Source organism: Misgurnus anguillicaudatus, chromosome 9 (genome assembly GCF_027580225.2).
Source record: "Misgurnus anguillicaudatus chromosome 9, ASM2758022v2, whole genome shotgun sequence".
Lineage (NCBI taxonomy): Eukaryota > Metazoa > Chordata > Actinopteri > Cypriniformes > Cobitidae > Misgurnus > Misgurnus anguillicaudatus.
The window spans coordinates 7,700,558-7,722,816 of NC_073345.2; the positions used below are offsets into that span (position 1 = coordinate 7,700,558).

The 22,259-nt window shown below is 38.6% G+C and overlaps 1 protein-coding gene across 1 annotated transcript in view; it reads right to left on the reverse strand.

The window, feature by feature from the left end:
* adamts2a (ADAM metallopeptidase with thrombospondin type 1 motif, 2a) overlaps nucleotides 1–22,259 on the reverse strand; it is a 96,636-nt gene that overhangs the window by 54,432 nt on the left and 19,945 nt on the right. Inside the window, exon 3 of the mRNA XM_073871077.1 lies at nucleotides 13,926–14,094. Within this exon, the coding sequence (XP_073727178.1) occupies nucleotides 13,926–14,094 (169 nt within the window). The remainder of the gene's footprint in view (nucleotides 1–13,925; nucleotides 14,095–22,259) is intronic.

A 22,259-nucleotide genomic window follows, 5' to 3' on the forward strand; every position in this document is an offset into this window, starting at 1 on the left:
TGTCCTGTGAAAACACAGATGTGGATTACTGGTCTTTGCTGGTTTGAGTTAAGCTGTATTGAGGCACATTTCCATGGTACAACTGTACCGCATAGCTTGGCATTGAATCAGCGCTGGCAGATGTAACAGTTTCCAGCAACACATGAAAAAACAAGCAGTGAGAAATCAGAACAACAATGGAAACCTAAACAAAGTGTATATGAATGAAAACAGATTACTAATTTACAGAACACAAACAGTTCCTCATTAAAGCTTATTTTGGCCAAGGGTAATCTATTACTTCAGTGAAAAACTATGTTGCTTGAAGCATTTATGAAGGTCGTCCTGCTTAAGGAATGACAGGATGACTTAATATTAGGGGGTATAAGCCAACATGTCCTCTCACACAAACAGAAAGCCTGAGAGACCACTTATAATTTAAACCACTAGTAGACGAACTGGGTCAGTGCCATTGCGCTTGCTGTGGAATGACACTTATTACTGTCTTTGCGTCAGTTTATTGTTAAAATGGTTTGTATGTATGCATGCCCTGGATGTGGCATGCGTGACCTTTTGATGTGATTATGTAATACGTAAAGTCGCAAACACGCATCTAGGAGCAAGTGCAAACGAAAAATTGTTTAAAGAGCCACACAGATCCAAAATAATCGAAAATGACCTGTATTGCAGTGTGTCATGTAGCTGTCCATCAATGTAAACAATGTGCAAAGTAGTTGAACCAAAAAGTTAATGGCTTCTAAAGTAGGGAGTCGACTCTGAATCGCTGAAACGAGTCATCATATGGATTGAATCTCCTGCCTGACTTTATCCACATAATACCAACACTTTGCATAATAATCTCCGCCTACAGCCTTGCCGGTGGGAGAAACAAAAACTCTAACCTGCCCACAGACACTTCAGCTAGTTAGTGTGTAAACATTATATCACGCTGTGTTTTCAGTTTGTGTTGTTTTCACTACCAAAGGATGAAGATATATGAAGAATCAGGGGTTAAAATTACTTTTTCAAGGAGGGATTTATTAAACGTTTAAATAGTTTACATACATGCTTAAATGAGTGTAAAATGTTAGTTTCTATCATCGTTTTTATTGCTTGGATTAATGATGAATGATATGTATTGATGTCGATAATGTCTTCCCTGTAAATCATGTTAGCACTAGGTCAATACATGTTGCACTATTGTTGGTCTGTGCCACTGATCTGTGGTCTGTGCCAGAGGTGTAAAGTACTCGAGTAAATGTACTTCGTTACTGTACTTAAGTATTTTTTGGGCTACTTTGTACTTGTACTGAGTATCAAAAATATAAGCAACTTTTACTCTCTACTCAATTACATTTTTGATTGGGTATTTGTACTCTTTACTCCACTACATTTGAAATGACACTTAACGTTACTCGCTACATTGTTTATTCGTCAAATAAAAACGAAACGAAAGTGTCAGAGGGTGATGATGGATAGAATCTGTGGTCGCGAGGTTAGACGGACACACACAACTGAGGGACTTCATTGGCGCTACGCAGGGCAATCGTATGAAATCAAAGTACTGCGAGAGCGAATCAAATGCATATGGAGAAGTCTGGTCTCGCGGTATTTTGATGTCAAACACTGAATGGCTTGCGTTGAGCCACCGTAGCGGGACATCTGCGTGCTGCGTATGTCATAAACTGTAGAGAAAACTTAGCGTCTTATCTGAGAGAAGAGATAAAGCGCAAACATATGGATGCATATCACATTTGCTTCAGTCAAGGGACCCTTTGTTAAACTTGTGATGCTACAATCAAATCAAAAGTGAAGCGCGATTGGGTCATCGCGATCCCGCAACTCAAAGGCAAGCACAAATGTTTTTTATACTCTGATGCTACTTTATCAGCTAACCTAAGCTGGTAAGTTACATAACTTGATATAACTTACTATATAAGCCAAAATAAACCAGCGATGTCCTGTACTGATTGCTCAAGTAACTTAAGTACATTATAAGATTGATAACAAGTGTACAATTTCCCTGTCCTCAAATTTAACCAAGTATGCTGTAATGTATTTACTGTAAAGAGGGATGCATGACTAAATGTGCACTTAATGTGAGATAGTGGTGTTACGCACTACATGTGTTTTCAATTAATCTTTCGAATGAACAACTTCCTGTTTTTAATATGCATGATCATATTTCTGTTAGTGTAATTTTAGTTTACAGGAATTTTTTAAATATTAAAATTATATCTTTTTATATCTTTAGGCCTATAAGAATATTTGGTAACACTTTACAATAAGGTTCATTAGTTAACAGTAGTTAATGTATTAACTAACTTGAACAAACCATGAGCAATACATTTGTTACATTATTTATTCATCTTTGTTAATGTTAGTTAATAGAAATGTAAGCTTTAATTGTTTGTTCATGTTAGATCAGAGTGCATTAACTAATGTTAACAAGATTTTAATGAAGTATAAGTAATTGTTGAAATTAAAATTAACAAAGATTAATAAATGCTAAGTGCAGTTCATTTTTAGTTAATGTTAACTAATGTAGCTAACTAATGTTAACTAATGAACCTTATTGTAAAGTGTTACCATATATTTATACCACAAAGTTAGGCTATATATTTTTCAGCATGGCACATTCAAATACACAATGACACTAGACTAAAATTAAATGGGTTTAAATAAAATGTAATGTTGAATAAAATTAGACTAAAACTAAATCAATTCAGATGACAAAAATATGACTAAAACTAAATTAAGTTTTAATCAAAAGACTATGACTATGTTTAATCTGTGTTTGTTCTGCCAGGTCAAAAATTTTGAGGTGTTTGATTTCTTTTCTATATTAGGAAATAAAACCTCATAAATAAACTTAGTTTTCACTGACCTACAATGTCTCTTTGTGTTGATGACTAGTGCATCTTTGAGCCAACATTCAGTACGAGTAAAAATACTTGAGTACTTTTAAATTGGGTTACTTTAATACTTTTACTCAAGTCGTATTTAAATTGGTGACTTGTAACTTGTAGTGGAGTAATTTTTACAGTAAGGAATTTGTACTTTTACTCAAGTATGGCTTTCAGCTACTCTTTACACCTCTGGTCTGTGCAGAGACTCTGTCAGTTGACCAATCAGAGCAGAGCAGGCTACTGAAAGCTGGGGTTTAGGCAGACTGAGTCATTGAATGGCTTCACATGAATCGTTTGGGGATCTCTGAGAAATGGGGAAATTTTAAATTTATATTTTGAGAAAAGTTTTTTGACCTTGCATGCTTTTAAATCTGTTGTCCGGGACTTATAAACAGTGATACAATCGTTTTGCTAGATATGACCCTTATGCCTCATTTGGGATTGTTTAGAGCCATTGAAGCTGCAATGAAGCTGCGATTTGGACCTTCAAACTATCGGGGTCCATTGAAGTCCACTATAGAGCTTTTCACACTGCACTTAACCGTAGTGATATTACGCACTGCCTGAAAATAGTCCCCTTGGTTACTTTCAATAGCGAAAAATATTGAAACTCTTCATTTTTGAAACTATTTTTTAGCGCGATGCTAATGGTCTAATCAGATTCAATGGATTATGCTAAGCTAAGCTAAAAGTGGTAGCGCCAGACCGGGAGTTCAGCTGCCCTTACGAAAATTAACCATGGTTTTACTACAGTTAAGACCAAAAAACCATGGTTACTGTAGTAAAACCATGGTTACCACAAAATAACCATGGTTTTGACAACTATGGTTTTTAAAAACCATAGTTAAACCATGGTTAGTCTAGTAAAACCATAGTTTTGCTGATAGTAATCCATTCACCAAAAAAACATGGTTACACTTTTACCACAATAAAACCATGGTTAATTTTCGTAAGGGTTTTACGATCTACTTAGCCTTACGATGCTTTTGGTTCTTGCCAAAAATGACAATCGTTTTCTTCTTTTCGACTGAAGGAAGAAAGACATAAACATCTTGGATGACACAGTGGTGAGTAAATTATCATAAAATTTTGTTATGAAAGTGAACTAATCCTTTAAAAAGCTCATACAAGCCAAAATCACCCTAAAACGTTCACCTAAAGGTAGATGGAAATATAAGCAAAAGAGAAATAACATCTGCATCAATCTGACAATGGACAGACAAAGATTTGATATATTTCACCTGAACCATCTCAGCTGTGCAGACATTTTCTCCTATACCGCTCTCTGTCAGCGCAGTCAGAAACAGCAAAGTTATGTTGTTTTGCAGTTGGTAAGTCATTTATCCAAAGTAACTAATAGTGCATTCAATATATACATACTTTTTCAGCATGCATATGTATGTTCCCTGAGAGTAAACATGACCTTTGCAATAATCATGAACTCAATGCAATGCTCTACCTATTAACCTACAGGACCATATACAAAATCCACCCCATCTAGATCTTACATTAAATACTCCCACCAATCTCTTCCAAATAAATCCCCTATATTAACTGTATTTCAAACTTTGTGCTATAAACATTCATCTGACCACAAGGGAGGACAGAACCATGAATCTGAGGCTTTTCTGTATCAGCCAGCAATATTTGCACAACCACTTATCAGATGCTCTAGAAGATGAAAAGACGTCAAACAAACCCTGTAACCTTTCAGTTACTATCTTATTCATCCAAGCACCATTGGTTTCTTTAGCATACTGTAGATCTCACAAATCAAAATTGGATTCCTTGCTACAAGTCGGGGAAAGATCAGCCTTTATTACTGCTCCAGATGAAAAGATGCTGGCCTTTTTCATAAGAGATTCTCTTAACCTGCCTATTCAGAGTCCCTGCAAAGGTGTCCCAGCACAAATGGAAATATTTCCAAAAGTGGACGAAGCCGACTGCTCCACCTCATACCAAGACCGGGCCAACAGCTATTAGTCCGTGGAACAACCGGAATTCAGTCGTTTCAAGGATGGGAAAAATTCTAAATTAAAAACACATGCTGTACGCACTTATTCTACAGCCATGAACACACACATTTAACCACACACACACAAACCTGCATCATCTTTGATTGCTATCTGGAGGCACTATGGCACATTCAAGATTATGTAATGTTACATGTTTGGGATAAAATGACAAAGATGCTAGTTTTCAAGATTTCAGTGAAAAAAAGTCAAACATTTGGCTTACACTTGTATACCTTTTCACTTTGGCGCTCTGGTATGCTTGATACTTACTGGCTAGTGTAGACATTCTGAGTTATTCATTATCCCTTACGAAAATTAACCATGGTTAAAAAACATGGTTAAAAAAATAACAACCAGCTGAAACTGATAACGGTTTCATCCGGGAACTGCAAGTCATACTTAATCATTATTAATTATGCATATTTTTTTAAAATTTTTATTTATAAATGATATGGCTTGTCCCAAAAGCTACTTCGATTATCGAAGTTGATTATTTGCCGCAGAAATAATGGCGATAATCAATATTATTTTCAAATATAGGGTTAGGGTCCAAACATGCTAATTAATTGTCAATGAGGTCATGCTAATTAATTGTGCGATAAGCCAATAAAGTTATCATCATGACGGGCCTACAAATGATCACACCAAATTGCATGTTCGTTGCCTTTGAAATTGTGGGAACATGTTTTGGGATAAAATACAGGGTTTCCCTCAGAAAATTAGTTATTTAAGGTGGTTGGGGCGAAAGGCCTGGCAATCACAGTATGTGTCATGATGAAAATTAAAATATTTTTATCTAAAACACTCAAATAAAACTTAATTTTGAAGAAACTATGACAGAAAATGAACACATACTAAACTATTAATGAACTAAATGTGTTGACCTCTAACGGGAATAGCTGCATGGTGAAGTGAAACTAAAGGGTTAATAAACACAAACTGAAGCAGATGTTGTAGAACGTCTGGCGAATGATGATAGATAGCGCAAAAAATTTAAAAACTGATTATTTCCCACTATTAATTACATTATCTTAAAGTAATGTAACTACTGTACCATGTAAATAATGCACATAAATAAAGTGAGCAAGAGCGCTCAACAATTATATCTAATCAACAGGCACATGAAACCTAGCTAGCAGGTTGCTCAAACAACAAAATCACCAGCTGACTTACTTCAAAATTGCAAAAACTATAGACTAACACAATACCAGACATATTCTCCATGTCTTATCTCATTTCGGCCGTGTGGTGCACGTGCACGCTCGCGGTGTGTCCGCACTATTCTCCGAGATGTTTTATCAACTGGCTAGTTATCCTCCAGACAGTGACAGTCCGGACCAAGTCTTTCTCATTTCGGCCGTGTGGCACGCGTCCCCGCTCGTGGAGTGATGCGCATACGCGCAATTCTTCGAGATGCCTTTGACGGCCTTTGTGCAGCGTTTTTTTTTTTGTTGTTTTTTTTTGGACGACCTAGTAGGGCGACAACCTAGTAGGGCGGTAGGGTTTCCGAGCTTAGGTGGGCCGCCTTAACTGAAATGTGCTGCGGGAAACCCTGAAATAATTATTTTGTGTACATACATTTACTCATGTGTCAAATAAATCCCTTCAAGGTGATACAAGACCTGATCACTATATATATACATATATATATATATATATAAGGTCACCTCAGATGGGACTTACTCAGGGCCGTTTTTAGGCATAGGCAAACTAGCCGGTTGCCTAGGGCAGGGGTTTTCAAACTGGGGGGCGGGGCCCCCAGTTTTATGACATTTTATAAAATACATTAATTTATCATGAACTCTGTGTAATTAAACATAAAAAAATAAGGCTACTAACCAGCACTACTTTTTTGTATAATTTAATATGTGTTTTAGTAAAATGTTGAGTTTAGAACAGTTTTTGTCACAAATTTTCTTTGGGGGGCCGCAGGCTGAAAAAGTTTGGGAACCACTGGCCTAGGGCACCACCTGCTGCAGGGGGTGCCAATGTTTTAATGGGCTCAGTCACCCAAAATTGTGATTGCTGCCCCCACTGTTATGCCAAAAGATCATTGGGATAGAGTAGAAAATATAGTTACATCCTTTTTATGCATTAAAGATATGTATTTATTAATGTATTTAATGTCTTGTTTGGTGTGTGTGTGGGGGGGGGCACTATGGCGTCAAAATAGCTAGAAATGTCCGTGGAGTCGTGGACTTACTGCTGTCAACTGTTAATTTATTACAAAGCACTTTGAATGACCTGATTCTGATTTACAATATTATGTTAAATCAAAAGTTGTGCCAAAATACTTTGTTGACAAGTAGCCTTGAAATAAACTGGACGATGTACAGTCAGCCGGTCATTATCGTAAACTAAAACGGGATATTTTGCGAAAATGACTGCCCGACTGTACATTACCCCTTGCTAATTAGCATGTCCTCCATGTGTTTAGACAGATAGCGGTCTTTAAATAGCACACAGTCAAGGTGAAGGTCAAGTTAATTCATCAGGGCAATGAACAAAATCCCAAAAGCAAATGTTAGAGGAGAAGGTACAACATATTGATGATTCAGGGTTGTGAAATCCTCTTTCTCGGATTACAGTAACATCAAGTCATTTGATGATTCTTGGCTCTCAGATATGAATGAATGTTCTTCAGAGCGAGTGCATCCACAGTTTCTAAGGTCATTTCAATGTTTGGCACTGGCACATTACCCAACAAAATCAGATTATTCAATTATTAAAATCCTATATAACCCATTTAGCATGCAAACATGTTTACCAGCGTCTTCACCGTGAGAGCTTAACAGCAATTGCAAGATCTCGCTTAAGGTCAAAGAGTAAATCAAGATCCAATTTGATCAACGCATGTGCATGCCAATTCAGAAAAACACTCATTTACATTCATGTTTAATCATTATGACAGACGCTTTTATCCAAAGCGACTTACAAATGAGGAACATCACAAGCAATTTATCATACAACAGGCAACAATATCCACGGTACCGCTACGAGTTTCAAATTTTAGGAGTGAACCACTCCTGTAACACAGTTATCTAAACCATGTAAACTGTGATGAAATTACAGAAACAAAGCCAGAAAGTTTCACCAGCAGGTCTGTTTATGAAACTCAATTTTGAGGTCTGTGTTTGAAAGGAAAAATTGCTCACTGTTCTTTCTTTTTTTCCCCTGCACCACTTTTACAGTTGGCTAATTCTGAATGTTTCACTTTCTGTGTCTGCCAAACAGAGCTTAAACTTTCATCAGACTTTGCCACGTAGACACTGACTGCCTGAGTCCAGCATGCCTCTACTGGAATTCACTGAGAACAACACTTACACATGGTCTCTCTCTCTCTCTCTCTCTCACACACACACACACACACATACACAAAAACAAACACACACACGCACGCATGCACACAATATGGTATAATGCTTACTGCCACATGTGTGGTACTTCAACTAAAACAAAAACTGAGTAAATGCACGTGTGTAAGGCACTAACTGATGTGGTGCTTTCCTCAGTCAAAGTGTTTGCTGGCCAAATTCAGATTTTAAAGTCCCCCTATAGTCTATAATTTTACAACTTAAAACTCATCTTTGAGCATCATAATAGCATATGTAAAAGTTTTTCCGTGTTTCAGTTATTTCTTCATGTTTTAAAATAGCTTGAATGTAACTGTACTAGGGGTGTAACGGTTCTTGGTAAAAAAACAAACCTTGCCGTTCACCTTCCTCGGGACGGTAAGTGTTTAGACAGCGGTTTATCAACTCATTTATTAATGAATGTTTTGGTGAAGGAAGAAAAACAGCAAAAGCTCGGCTCTGCGTGACTGTACTGTAGAGACAGATCGCTGTGTCTCATGTCCTTTACAGAAGAGTAGAGCTGTCCAGTCAAACTGCACGTGACAACTGACAACACCATAAATTCACTTTTTTGGCTGCACACAGCAATGAAATTCAAAACAAAACTGCAGACATTGTTCGGCACAAGTCCCACATACTACTGTGGGCCATAATAAATAACAAATAATAGTTTCATGACACCAAGTACTGCCGGTTTCATTTCATTTTTGACCATCAAACACAGATACATCGGAGCCAGGGAATCCCTGTCAGAATTGTAGCCCAGATCAGGCGATGGTGTCCGCTGGTGCGTCTGGGTCTCGTCCAAATCTTTTTAAGCAAATGTTTAAATAAGCGCTATCTTTACTAATCGACTGCACATTTGAATATTATACATATATATTCGCGCCTGAACTAATCTTAATACTACACTTTGTGACCAAGAAACGGTAATATTAAGAAACGGCTATTCTGTCTATTCTTTTTTCAAAGTGTGCCGTCGAACTGTTGTATAAAAGCAATATAAAGAGTTATCACACACTCCTACTCGAGCGATATTGCTTAAATAAATAACATTTTTGAAAATTTGCTCATTCTGAGTCATTGTGCCAACATGGGGCGCAAATGATGCAGCAGCAAACAAAAATGGAGAAAGAAAGGGATCATATACAAAACAATGGCTGATGGTTTTGTCAAAAATGGTAACAGGCTGGTGTAAGTTAAATGCTCTGTGCAATGAAACAGAAAAAATTATATTTTTAATGCTTTAATAGACAATTAAAAATGTACATATGGTTTGTACATAGATGCTGTACTTTACCGTTCAGAAACATAGCAGCTAAGGGCCAGATTAACTAAACAGGGCAAATTAGCTTGAGAGCGCAAATTGGAAAAATTGTCATTTATTTGCGGCTGACTTATGGGAGATTCACATTTCGACTCTAAAACCATACAGAAAATGCGACTGCGTTGCTTTCCCTCTTTCTTTTCATTGCGCTTTTGAGACACACAAAAGAGACAAAATATGAATCGCCCCATACTGACAAGGTGCATGTTAAAAAGCAGCCACAAAAACCTAATTTCCATAACGAACAATGCAATTTACCAAGAACAGCGCAAATTGTTGGTGCAAGCAGTTATTAAGTCCAATTTCTATGCAGTCTATGCAACGTACATAAATATCTGTATGGCTTGAAGTACTGATCCACTTGTTCAAATGTGTTTACATTTTGTGAAGTAGGAAACCGAGGCAACTTCAAATGTGGCGTTTAATCTGTCTTTGTAAAACTCTAATTTTATGTAGAAACTACTCAGCAATGGTTTGTCTCAAAGCACATTATAAACCACATGGACTTATAAACAACAACAAAACTTGATTTTCACCACAGGGGACTTTTTACTTTAAATTCTTTTTGTAAATCACTTCACCATAATGACCACAAATTGCCCTTAAAAGGATTTGCAAAAATGTTGGTAATTTTGGTATTGATACTGAATTAACAAGTCCGTTGTAAGCAATTCACATATAGTGCATTTAGAAAGTATTCAGACCTCCTTCACTTTTTCAACTTTGTTATGTTGCAGCTTGATGCTACAACAATCATTTAAATCAGTAATAATAATCTGTATTGGTCAATAAAAGCAATCTTTCACAATATCGGCTAGTCATGACTAACATATCCTGTCAATCAAAAGAGAACAGGAAAATGCAATAAATATGAGATCTGTGTTTAGAAAATGTAAAGAAACATCACTAGTTTAATCTTCAGAATTTAGTTAATGCAAGTTAATATAAACACCTAACTATTGGTATCGGCATCGGCATATCAGTCTGAATAATCGGCTATCAGTATCGGTGGAAAATGTAATATCAGTGCATCTCTAGTGTAAACGTATTACAAGCAATTCGCTTTGCAAACCTTGCGAAGTGAAGCCATACGATCACTTTATATGTAGAAATCCATGAATGCAACATACAGTCAGATCTTATTTTTACATAAACTGGAACATTAGAGCATGATGCAGTTGGTCACGACAGCCATAGTGCTTCACATTCTTAACTATCGTAATAATGCAATCGGTCTCGAGACACACGAGAGCTAATCCTATTTCACAATCAAAGATAACGTATCATCTCTTCTTCTTGTGGCAGTTTTTGAACAAGTGTACACCGGATACGATATTTACAGCGGATTGTCATCACGTCTGCGTCTTTTCTTAATATAAATCGATGGTTTGACCTCGGTACACTTGGAATACATTAAGTACTTTTTGAAAAAAAAAATATGGGTATGGGTATTTTTCTTTTTAGCAAAAAGCTGAAAAAATTGCATTTTTGTGAAGGAAATTTGTTAGAGAACAGATTCAGAACGATTATCAATTTCGACTTTTGCAAGTTTCACCTGCAACAGGCCGTATTTGGGAGAGACACATGACCAAAACAATCGTATCGGATGGAGGATAGGTTGGTAGATTAAAGAAACAATAACTAAATTTAAATGATTGTAGTATCAGGTTGCAACATAATACAACTGAAAAAAAGAAAACTGGGACTGAATACTTTCTGAATGCACTGTAGCTCTAGAAAAGAACCATTTTAAAAAAGAAAAAGAAAAAGAGACTATGATGCATGAGAAGCCTTCCAGTTTGCCCCGATTGAACTCCACTGTTTAAACTCATAGTGACATGTCAGTGCTTTTACAGACGTTTATGACTTTATACAGTCACTCGGGTGCAGCTCTTCTCACAAGTCTCCCACACCGGATGCTGAGAGAGTCAGTGGACGTAAGGACAGCAAGGGCAATGACTCAGCCCTGGAGAACTTTGCCCACTATTGTCCACATATCCTGGTCCTGATCTATTCATCATATTACTGTATGTAAAATTATTTATTAGTTTATTATTTTCTCATCCTCATGTTTACTAGATAGATTATAAAGAAGTCTAAGCTGTCGACATTGAAATTAAAGTTTTTGTGGAGCAGCCAAATTTGCAAAGTCTGTATACTTCAGCTTAAAGGGATAGTTCGGCCAAAAATTATTTTAAACCCACGATTTACTCACCCCCAAGCTGTCCGAGTTGCATATGTCCATCGTTTTTCAGACAAACACATTTTCGGATATTTTAGAAAATGTTTTAGATCTTTCAGTTAATTAAATGTGAAGTTACGGGGTCCACGACCTTCAAGTCCAAAAGAAGTGTGTCCATCCTTCACAAAATACATCCAAACAGCTCCAGGATGATAAACAAAGGTCTTCTGAGGGTAATCCGCGCGGTGTTGTTGTAGAAATATCCATATTTAAAACTTTATTAACCAAAATAATTACTTTCCGGTAGCGCCGCCATCTTTTGGCGCTTTTCCATTGCATAGTACCCCACGGTTTGGTTTAGTTTGGGTCGGTTCAGCTTACTTTTGGGAGCTTTTCCATTAGGTGTAGTACGTGGTACCCAATACTTTTTTTCGTAACACCTCGGTTGGGGTTCCAAGCGACCCGAGCTGATACCAAACGTGACGCGAAAACACTGTAGATCACTGATTGGTCTGAAAGAAACGTCACTAACAGCATCATCGCTAGCTTTACCTGTGCTAGGCTAGCTTGCGCTGTCTTGAGCAAACATGTTGTCATCTGTGCTCTGCTATAAGTTCCCAAACACCCTTTTAGCGACAAAAAACATCCACATGTTGAGAATCAGGGACACCTTAACAGTTTTTTCCAGGCTTGCAGTTTGTGGCGGAACATTTGCGATGAGCACGTCAGCATTATATGCTTAAATGCAACTTCAGTGAGGCTCAGCGGAGCGCCGTCGGCTGACGCCGCGGGTGTTTGAAACTGTCATGTGATACAGAGGTAGTGATAAACGCGATGTGCAAACATCTATTTGTGGTGGCCAATTTTAATTTTGTGGCGGACTGAGAAATAAATAAATGAATGTATGGGAATGTACAACAACGCTCTCCTCTCACTTGTATGATGTCACAGCTGTGGCCAGCGCAAATATAACGACACGCCTAAAATCCCTCCCACTGCGAAGTGATACTAAACTCGATGGAAAAGGTAACTACGCCAAAGTGAGGTGAGCTGACCCGACCCAAACTAAACTAAACCGTGGGGTACTATGCAATGGAAAAGCGCCATTAGTCGCGTCCGCATTCAAGATCAGAGCTTTACGCAGCGTACGGAGGTTTCTTTGCTGCTGCTCTGTGCCCCCACCCTCTGAATTTGTCATACGTCACTAAGAAAAGTGCGTACACTACTCTCTCCTGAATACAGAGGATTTTTTTTGTGAAGGATGGACGCACTTTTTTGGACTTGAAGGTCGTGGACCCCGTAACTTCACATTTAATTACCTGAAAGATCTAAAACATTTTCTAAAATATCCGAAAATGTGTTTGTCTGAAAATCGATGGACATATGCAACTCGGACAGCTTGGGGGTAAGTTAATCATGGGTTTAATATCATTTTTGGCCAAACTATCCCTTTAAAGGATGCATTAAACATGCTTTAAAGTTGAATTTGCTTCACACATCCGTTTAACACCCGTGTCAAATATTTCATCTCGCAATCATTCATGAGGTTGTACAGAGATATAGCTGGACCTATTTTCAGCCAATAACCATGGAATTCACAGTAGCAAATTCAACCAATCCGCTTTGTCAACATCATATCGCAGTGCTACGCACCCAATGGAATGTCATTAAAGGGGACATATCATGAAAATGTATAATTGGCTCCCCAATGCTTCTATCAACCTAGAAAATGTGAAAAAGATCCACCCAGTAACTTATGTTTTGGTAAACCATTCTCTGCAAGCACATGAGGAATTAGGTCATTGAAATCTGGCTCCACTTGTGATGTCACAAAGGGATCTTATTATAATAACACCTCCCCTTAATCTAACCACGGCACTGACATTTGGTGGAGGAAGAGAGAGAAAATTGAGTTTCAATTTCAACAAACCACCATCATGGCGATCAGTGTTTGCATTTCATCAGCTCATTTGCATTTTAAAGGACACACCCAAAAACGGCACATTTTTGCTCACACCTACAAAGTGGCAATTTTAAGATGCTATAATAAATTATCTGTAAGGTATTTTACGCTAAAATTTCACATATGTACTCTGGGGACACATCTTTAAAAAATCTCTTAATATGACCCCTTTAAGGGAAAGGATGAGCTGATCTGACCTTTGGGGTGAAAGTTGTCAGGCTGATTGACAGGCGGCCTCTTGATGTCAGAGGAACGGTAGACGATGTGATGTCGCCCGGCTCCGCCTTCTTCTTCTCCTGTCATGTCTCCTGCTCTCTCCAGTGGTTCGATAAAAAACTCCTCTTGACCTGCTCGGATCATCCCCGCCTGACAGCAGGTGGGTGAGTTGAAAGAGAAAAAGAGAGAGACTGAGATCAGCACAGAAAGTCAGTAAAAGGAGAGAATACATACTTTCTTATCAAAGACAAGTACAAGCAGAGGGCTTGCACATCAAGTCCATTAAGTGAATCAGGCTATTTCTGTAGGCCTGCTATATCATGTTTTCATCAGCTTTGGAAGGAACCCTCGGGCAACCTGATCTCCATATCGATCCGTTCTCTTTCTGCCTCCAATTCATGTGTTCAGTCCTGAAATCCTGCGACAATGCCTGCCATGAGCAAAAAAAAACTTGTGCTAATATTTCCATTCAGATTTTATTATGTACCGAACATGAGATCTTTTAGTTTATGCGATTTAAAGACGACGACAAGAATGGTCTGCGAGTCCAAAGAAGGAAATTCAATCTGTTAGCGAAGATCAATAAGAATCTCTTTGCCACCGTGAACAAACTCACTGACAGATATACTTGACAGCTCGGTATCGCTGTGCCAGGGGCATAGTGCAGATAACAGGAGAAAGAGATATAAAGTCTACATGGCCTTATCGATTAAAGAGCATGGAAGGTACATCTAACCCCAATGACTCACTGGCTTTTCCTGCCAGGTCTTTTCCCTTTGCTTCCACAGCAAACTAGACAGGCCCGAACAAGTGTGCAAATCGATAGCAAGGTTAGCCCCCTTTCCCCGATGTCCCGAAATATCAAAAGCGAACTTCATGCACTTCAAACAGTCATCACAAAACTGAATCCCAGCAGACCGCAGAGTCCAGTTTGGGCCGCTGAGCTAGTCGTTTAGCTCGGTCTCCCAGGAAATATTAGACAGAGAGCGGCCCCATCCTCCTCCCTCACTGCCTCCCGCTTGCCTCGGGGGGTTCATTATGAAGGAATTGCCCACGCAATGCATAAATCAACACCACTGCATGAGGGGCTGTCGTCGCACGTAGTCACGGAGAAAGGCTAGCCGGACTGAATGTGCTGATAATAAAGCCAAGCAAACCACATGCCATCGTCCTCTCCAAAAACCCACTGAAACCAGTCTGCATTATCTCAAAAGCAGCAGGGAATGACAGTGTCACTGGATAGGTTAAGGATTGTTTTCCTTCCTTAATGTCATGAATAAGTCTACCAGACCGTCTACAATTTGGGAAAAAGTGAGAGGTGAAGGAAACTAGCAGGAAAATTATGACATAACAGCATTTCTCACATGTCATACCAGCCGAATATCATGGCAGTTTGTAACTATTTTACATTTTAGCAATAATTCGTATGAATTTGTAGGATCTCATTTGTATTTTGTTCGTATATACTGATTTGCCCGATGACGGTTGTGTTTACGGGTCAACCTTCATGTTTGTTTTTTCTAATCATCGTATGTTTTTATTCAATGCACATCATATGAATTCATGCAAAATCACCACCTTCTAAAATAGTTACGGTTTTCCTTGAGAATAGGTTGGTTTTGAAGGGTGTCATACAGTGGTACAACTATTCATTAAATCATAAATTAATTAATTAAATAAAATTTGATAAATTTGAAAAGTATCCGAATTAGGACTGTATTTTAAAAAACTGCATCATTATGCTAGACTTACAAATTAATAAATTTCAAAAATTTGAGTTATTTTTTCACTGTGCTTTTTTATTATAAGTGACCCTGGACCACAAAACCAGTGTTAAGTCGCACGAGTATATTTGTAGCAATAGCTAACAATAGATTACATGGGTCAAAAAGATCAATATTTCTTTTACGCCAAAACAAAAAAAATAATGTAAAGATAAAGATATTTTGTAAATTTACTACCATAAATATATCATTTATTTTTTGTGAGTGGATGCAGTTGCATTGTTGCGCTTCCAGAGAAGAGGAAAAATTGCGTAATTAAATAAATAAATAAAATCTGTAAAACCATAAGTGGTGCTAAAGCATGACTACAGCACCACTTATGGTTCAACAAAGCACAACAAGACTCTAAACAGGTGCTACACAGGTGCTACAGGTGTAGGTGATGTTTAGCACTACAAATGGTTCCCCTATGATTACAAGCCAGTGAAGCACTGTTAGTGCTATTTAGCATGGTTTGTTTTTAAGTGTATAGTTAAAGACACTTCAACAAAAGTGCATCTTAAGACTACTGTGATCTATTCTGTTTCATTTCCATTGCACTGCATCTAACCCAGTTATTGCAACATCTGAACTGTGAAACTGTAATAAAAATATTTATTTTAAACTAACATTTAAATCAGTTCCCACAGAATAATATTATATTGTGACATTTGATTTATTTTTATTGGGCCATAGAAATTTCTACACACTCTCCTCCTAGAACTTACAATATACCATGTGACTTTTCCTCTTTTAATAGCTTCACATGAACACTACAGCCAGCAGAAAGAAAATTTATGCTTAGCAGAATAGATTTCAGTCCAGATGTTGACTAAAAAAAAATAAATATGAGCAGGCTTATTGTAAATTCAACTGTAAGACAATGCAAACTACTGAGCAACTCATTGAAAGACCAAGCCCAAAACATTGTTTTCAATGGCTATGAATGATCAGATTTTTGGGAAAAACGAGTCAAATGTGGTTTTACTGGACAATCGAACGAGTGTGGCTTTCAAGTAGAATAATTCTTTCCATTTGGAGTCATTTGGGAAATCTCCAAATCCTGTAATCTGAAATAAAACCCATCATCAAAATCAAGCCTCCTCTTTCCTTATGGAAAAACCATGGATAATGCCTATCTCTTGGCTATCAGAAGCACAGCATTAACATTTTTAGGCTCATGTGTGTACAATCAATCGCAATACTTTCTTAATTGTTGCAGTGTATTCGTAAACACACCGCAACACCTCCGACAGAGCACGCTGGGCCAGCAGCACCCTTTTATTCAATACAGGCCATTTTGGGTGGCCTCTAGCTGGACTGCCTATCTGCCAAAAATCCAAGCGAGAGTTCATGAGCAGAAACAAATACAGTTTTTCTATATGTGTGGGCATGAAAACCGCCCACCTTTCATATGGAAAATCCAGAACCCCTGACTCCGTGGTGACTCTGAAACTGTAGCTTAAATCAGTTCATTACATGAATCATTCGAACAAACTGATTGAACAGAACGAATCAGAATTCCCAAAGCTACATCTGAAACAGAGGACAGTTTATGCAAAAGCATTTTTTGATCATTGTCTCATCTAAAGCTGCAGGCACGATACAGTGTGACATTAAAAACAGCTACACGGCTCACCCACTGCTCGCCTGAAAACAGTTTTTACTGAAAAAGCTACGAATATAAGAGAGCTACAGGAAAAATTAAGTTAGTAGTTAAGTTAGTAGCATCCTCTACAGCGCTTATATTGGTTTTCCGACAGCTACAAAACTATTAATCCAATTCAGTTCCTCCCACTGCCTAGCTTTCTAAGCTCCTGTTTGAATTAAGGCTTCGTGGTGGAAAAGAAACGCTGCTTTGCATCATGACATAAAACACAGTCCTAACACATGTCTCATAGCTGGCTGATTCAATTCAGGTTGAAAACGAAGATCGAGTCCAGACCAAGTGATTATGTGCTAGACAGACAGACACACACACATAGAAGGAAACCGAACAGACAGCGAATGAGACAGAAGGTGATGTCCGTCTCCAGGCCTGATTGGGACATCAAGCAGCAGGCTGTTTATATGGTGTAAAGATTTGCTGTGCTTCGCAGCTGATAAAAGAGAAGAATGTGTGTGGTGAGTCTAATGACATATCAAAACTAGCATGATGGACAGATCAATACACTTACACCCCATCTTGTCCCATCACTGGAATATCGCCAGATTGTGGGCCACGACTCGAGAAGTACAAAAAAAACATCATCAGTTGCTCAGTTCTGGAAACATTTTTGAGTCCATCACCTGAGGCATAAATGTCATGTCGATGTGACTGATTACTGTGAAATTAAATAACAAATTTTTACATGAGAGCAGTTTTTCCATAGCTCCTCTTGGCTGTTATTTAAAGGTGCCGTAAAATGTAAAATTGTTTTTTACTAGGCATAGATAAATAATAAGAGTTCTGTACATGGTAATGACATAGGGTGAGTCTCAAACGATTGTTTCCTGCTTATTATGTAAACCTCGTGCATGTACAACAGGCCAATCTTAACGTAACACCAACTATGACATTACAGTCGTGATGTATGCTCCAACAAATTACGCATTCAATTAAGTACAATGTTGTGACTGGTGAGTTAGCGCTATATGCTAGTTAATGCTATATGCTAGCATTTAGGCATAGATATATACACTGGAGCCGTTTCTCAATGTCAAGGATACTTCCTTGGCAGGACTTGTCCTTACAAGTCACTTCCTTCAGAGGCTAGGCGAGGCTCCTTTTAAGCATTCGGAGAACACGTTAAATGGAACAGGCTAGCAAGTGCACGTCATTACGTCATTGGGTGATTAAAAGGTGTGCTTTCGGTGCTGCGCGCATAGGATTGTGGGTGATTTCAGCGCGTGAAGAGTGCGAAGGATACAAATATGCATCATTTCCTGTATATGGGATATTTCTTGAACGAAGGACTCAGTCCTTGGCTGAAATTTCGAGGATCCTCAACATTGGAACAGTCCTTCGGCGGACGTCGATGACGTAGCATCCTCGAAATTCTGGCTTCCGAGGATCCTTCCTTGACATTGCGAAACGGCTTGGATGTCGCCTTGGGGTTCTAAGCATGCGTCAAAACCACCGCCATCTTGGAACAGGGGTCTTGTCATTGGAAGTAGCTAGGTAGCGCTGCTATCTCCACCTGTACTTCTAATTCATGGACGATGCCGGACCTTTGCACTGCGTATTAATGTTAGGCCTACTAGCACTATGCCGTTACTACTATTGACCTTACAGTTTTGTAGGTCCATACTGAAAAAACACAAACGTCCCACTCAGAAACGTCCATTAACAATCTTCAAACAATTGATTATTCCTTAAAATCTGTATCTTCGTCTGATACAAGCTCAAACATAAGGTCTGTTTACACACACACAGAGCTACTGAAATGAAATGCTCTGTAAAACTGGCAATCGGAGCAGAGCTCAACATTATTATTTATGACCCTTTCAAATAAGGTAATAATAGACCATTTCTTTCTAAAGGCAAATCCTAGGGTTGTAAATGGACATGTAAAACCATCTCTGGATAATTTTTAAGGGTGTCAAGATTTCGATTTTAAATCGAAATTAAGTCACAAGATCGAACTTCGAATTAAAAAATGAAATCTTTGATGCTGTCACGCTACCATGTCACGTCCGGTCGGCTTACCAAGCAAAAAAAAAACACGTGTTGAGTGCTGCGAGTCAACCTCCTCTAACCTCCACAGCAGAGGGGCGTCTGTGACAGAACACCGTTGTTTCTCTGAACTGAGATCTGTTTAAGTTTCAGAACAACTTATTTCAGTTGTTTAAGACTTATGAAAACCGCATTTAAACTGGACTTATTGGGGTATGGTCTCACAATCTTGTCTGACCGTAATAAAAGTGCGTTTTTAAGGTGCAAAGTACTGACAGGAATGTTCATCTGACAGGAAGTTTCGTTTTATCAGGTATGTGCGTGTACCATATTTTTACACTGGCAGCACGACTACCATGGCAGGGCATCTCCGGGTTCAAGGTCAGATATTATATTTCATAAAAGTCTAGTCTAAAAATGGCATAGCAACCTGTTCTTTCAAAAGAAAAAAAAGAAAAAATTGAGAATCGAACCGAATCGTGACCTTAGAATCGAAAATGTAATTCAGCATTTCCCGCAGCACTTTGCCCGCCTAAGCTGGGAAACCCTACTGCCTTAACTAGGTCGTCAAAAAAAAGGCCGTCAAGTGCATCTCGGAGAATAGCGCGGGTGTGCTTTATAACGTGAGCGGGCACATGTGCCACACGGCCGAAATGATGTGGTCGGTCATGTCGGGAGGATAGCCAGTTGATAAAACACGTGTCCGTGAGAACTGTAAGTGGACTTATGTTTTGGGGTATTTAGACGTTCTACAACATCTGCTTCAGTTTGTGTTTATTAACCCTTTAAGGGCTCGTTATAGTCGTGCGTAGGTAAGAAACAGCGAAGAAACAGCAACTTGTTGTGTATGATTTGAGAAGACCAGCAATCATGGAAGTAAATAAACAGCAACTTTCTTTGCAGTTTGAGTTAAATCACTCCCCAACTTGGCTCATCTTTGTTTTCACCGTCGCAAACGGAAATACCTATGACGCAGTTTTTTTTACCTGGCGGGAGGGGTTCTGGTGGACCAATCACAGCGCTTGCGGCCCGCGTAGAACTGACGCGCTGTTAAAATTTTTGCGAGGTGCATGTCAGGCTACGCAGAGCTACGCACAGGCTACGGATAGCCTACGCCATAGCTACGGCATAGAACTGTTGCACGACTATAAATCGCCCTTTAGTTTCACTTCATCACGCAGCTAGTTAGAGGTAAAAACATTTAATTCATTAATAATCTAGTATGTGTTCGTTTTCTGTCATAGTTTCTTCAAAATTAAGTTTTATTTGAGTGTTTTTAATAAAAATATTTTCATTTTCATCATGACGCGTATGCCCCGCCCCGTTGATTGCCACACACCCCCAGGGCCCGCCCAACCCTACCACCTTAACCTTGGAGAATTGTGACACCCCTAATCATTTTTGCACTTAATAAAGCCACAAACCGTCAATGTAGATATCAGAGAATTAAACAGATTATTTCAATACACATGCAGACCGCTGGTAGTCAGTATCCACACGTGTTACCACAGTAGCAGGGTGACCGTCAATAAAGAAGCAGCTTGGCAAGTTTAACCCACAAAGGAAGAAGAAGAAGCAGCTTGTTGTGTATGTTATGAGACGACCAGCAGTGATGGAAGTAAATAAACAGCGACTAATGTTGCAGTTTCAGCTAAATCACTCCTCAACTTGGTCCATCTTTGTTCTCACTATCGTGAACGTAAATACCTATGAAAAATGGACCTATGGACCAATCACAGCACTTGCGGTGAACATAGAACTGACGCGCTGCAAAAATATTTGGCGAGCTGCACGGCAGACTACGCAGAGGCTACAGATAACCTACGGCGTAGACCTTACCCACAAATTGGACTTAAGGCTTAGGTTTTGTTTGAAATCGGATTTCTCCAAATCTCCAAACATGACCTGGTTAAGGGAAAATGGATATTAACCTTGTTTTTAAACATGCTTTGCTTCATGGAAAACTGCAAGAGGATCTGCTTTACTAAAGCAGGGACTCATGTTTTCATTTATACAGAACATTAGCAATGTCTTCATTCTTTTAGTGTTAAGGAAAGCCAAGGCACATCTTTGAGTGTATTTATGCAAGACCAAGATCAGTCAGACTTATGAAGATGAGCTTTCTCAGGTGTGTTTTTGTTGGGGCAGTTGTGACTGTGATGTAACTTTAATCAGTCTCTTCTATCTACAGTATATTCAATTTTGAGGTCTACTGTAAAACAGATAAAACTTTGCCACGTAAATGACAGACACACTATTGCTCTGTGCACTATAATAACTTTCTATATTACAATTATATTGCCTAAGAGCTTATACCCTTGGGATTTTTAATATTCTTTTGAAATAAGATTGGATTTTACTGTATAGATACAGTATACTGTTCACAACGCTCTCATTCCAGTCCAACCAAACCATTCAAAGGTGCCAAATAATACATGGAAATAATGTGTTAAATTGTTCTCTGATATTTACATAGAAAGTATGAGGCTTTATAAAGTCAAAAAATGATCCAGAGACGATTATACATGTCAATTTACAACCCTAGGATTTGCCTTTAGAATAAAATGGTCTATTAAATCGCTATATCGACAAAATGGGAACTCCGTTGCTTTCATGCTAATCCCTCAGCGGCGGATATAGACGAAAGGGCATCCCGTAAGGTGATGCCTTCACGTTATGCGACATCAACATATGCGACGATCGGCAGGATCATGCCGCTTCTGGACGGTAACTACTCTTGTCAACCCTAAACAAGTTGGGGTGCAAGCCGAGAAGTTTGAGACAACTATCTTAAAGAAACATTCTCTCTGATGTGCTCAGAGGTATGTCATCCATGTTTAGTGGTCTGCCGATATGGGTTTTTAATGGCCCATGCCGATACCGATAGTGAGAAAGCA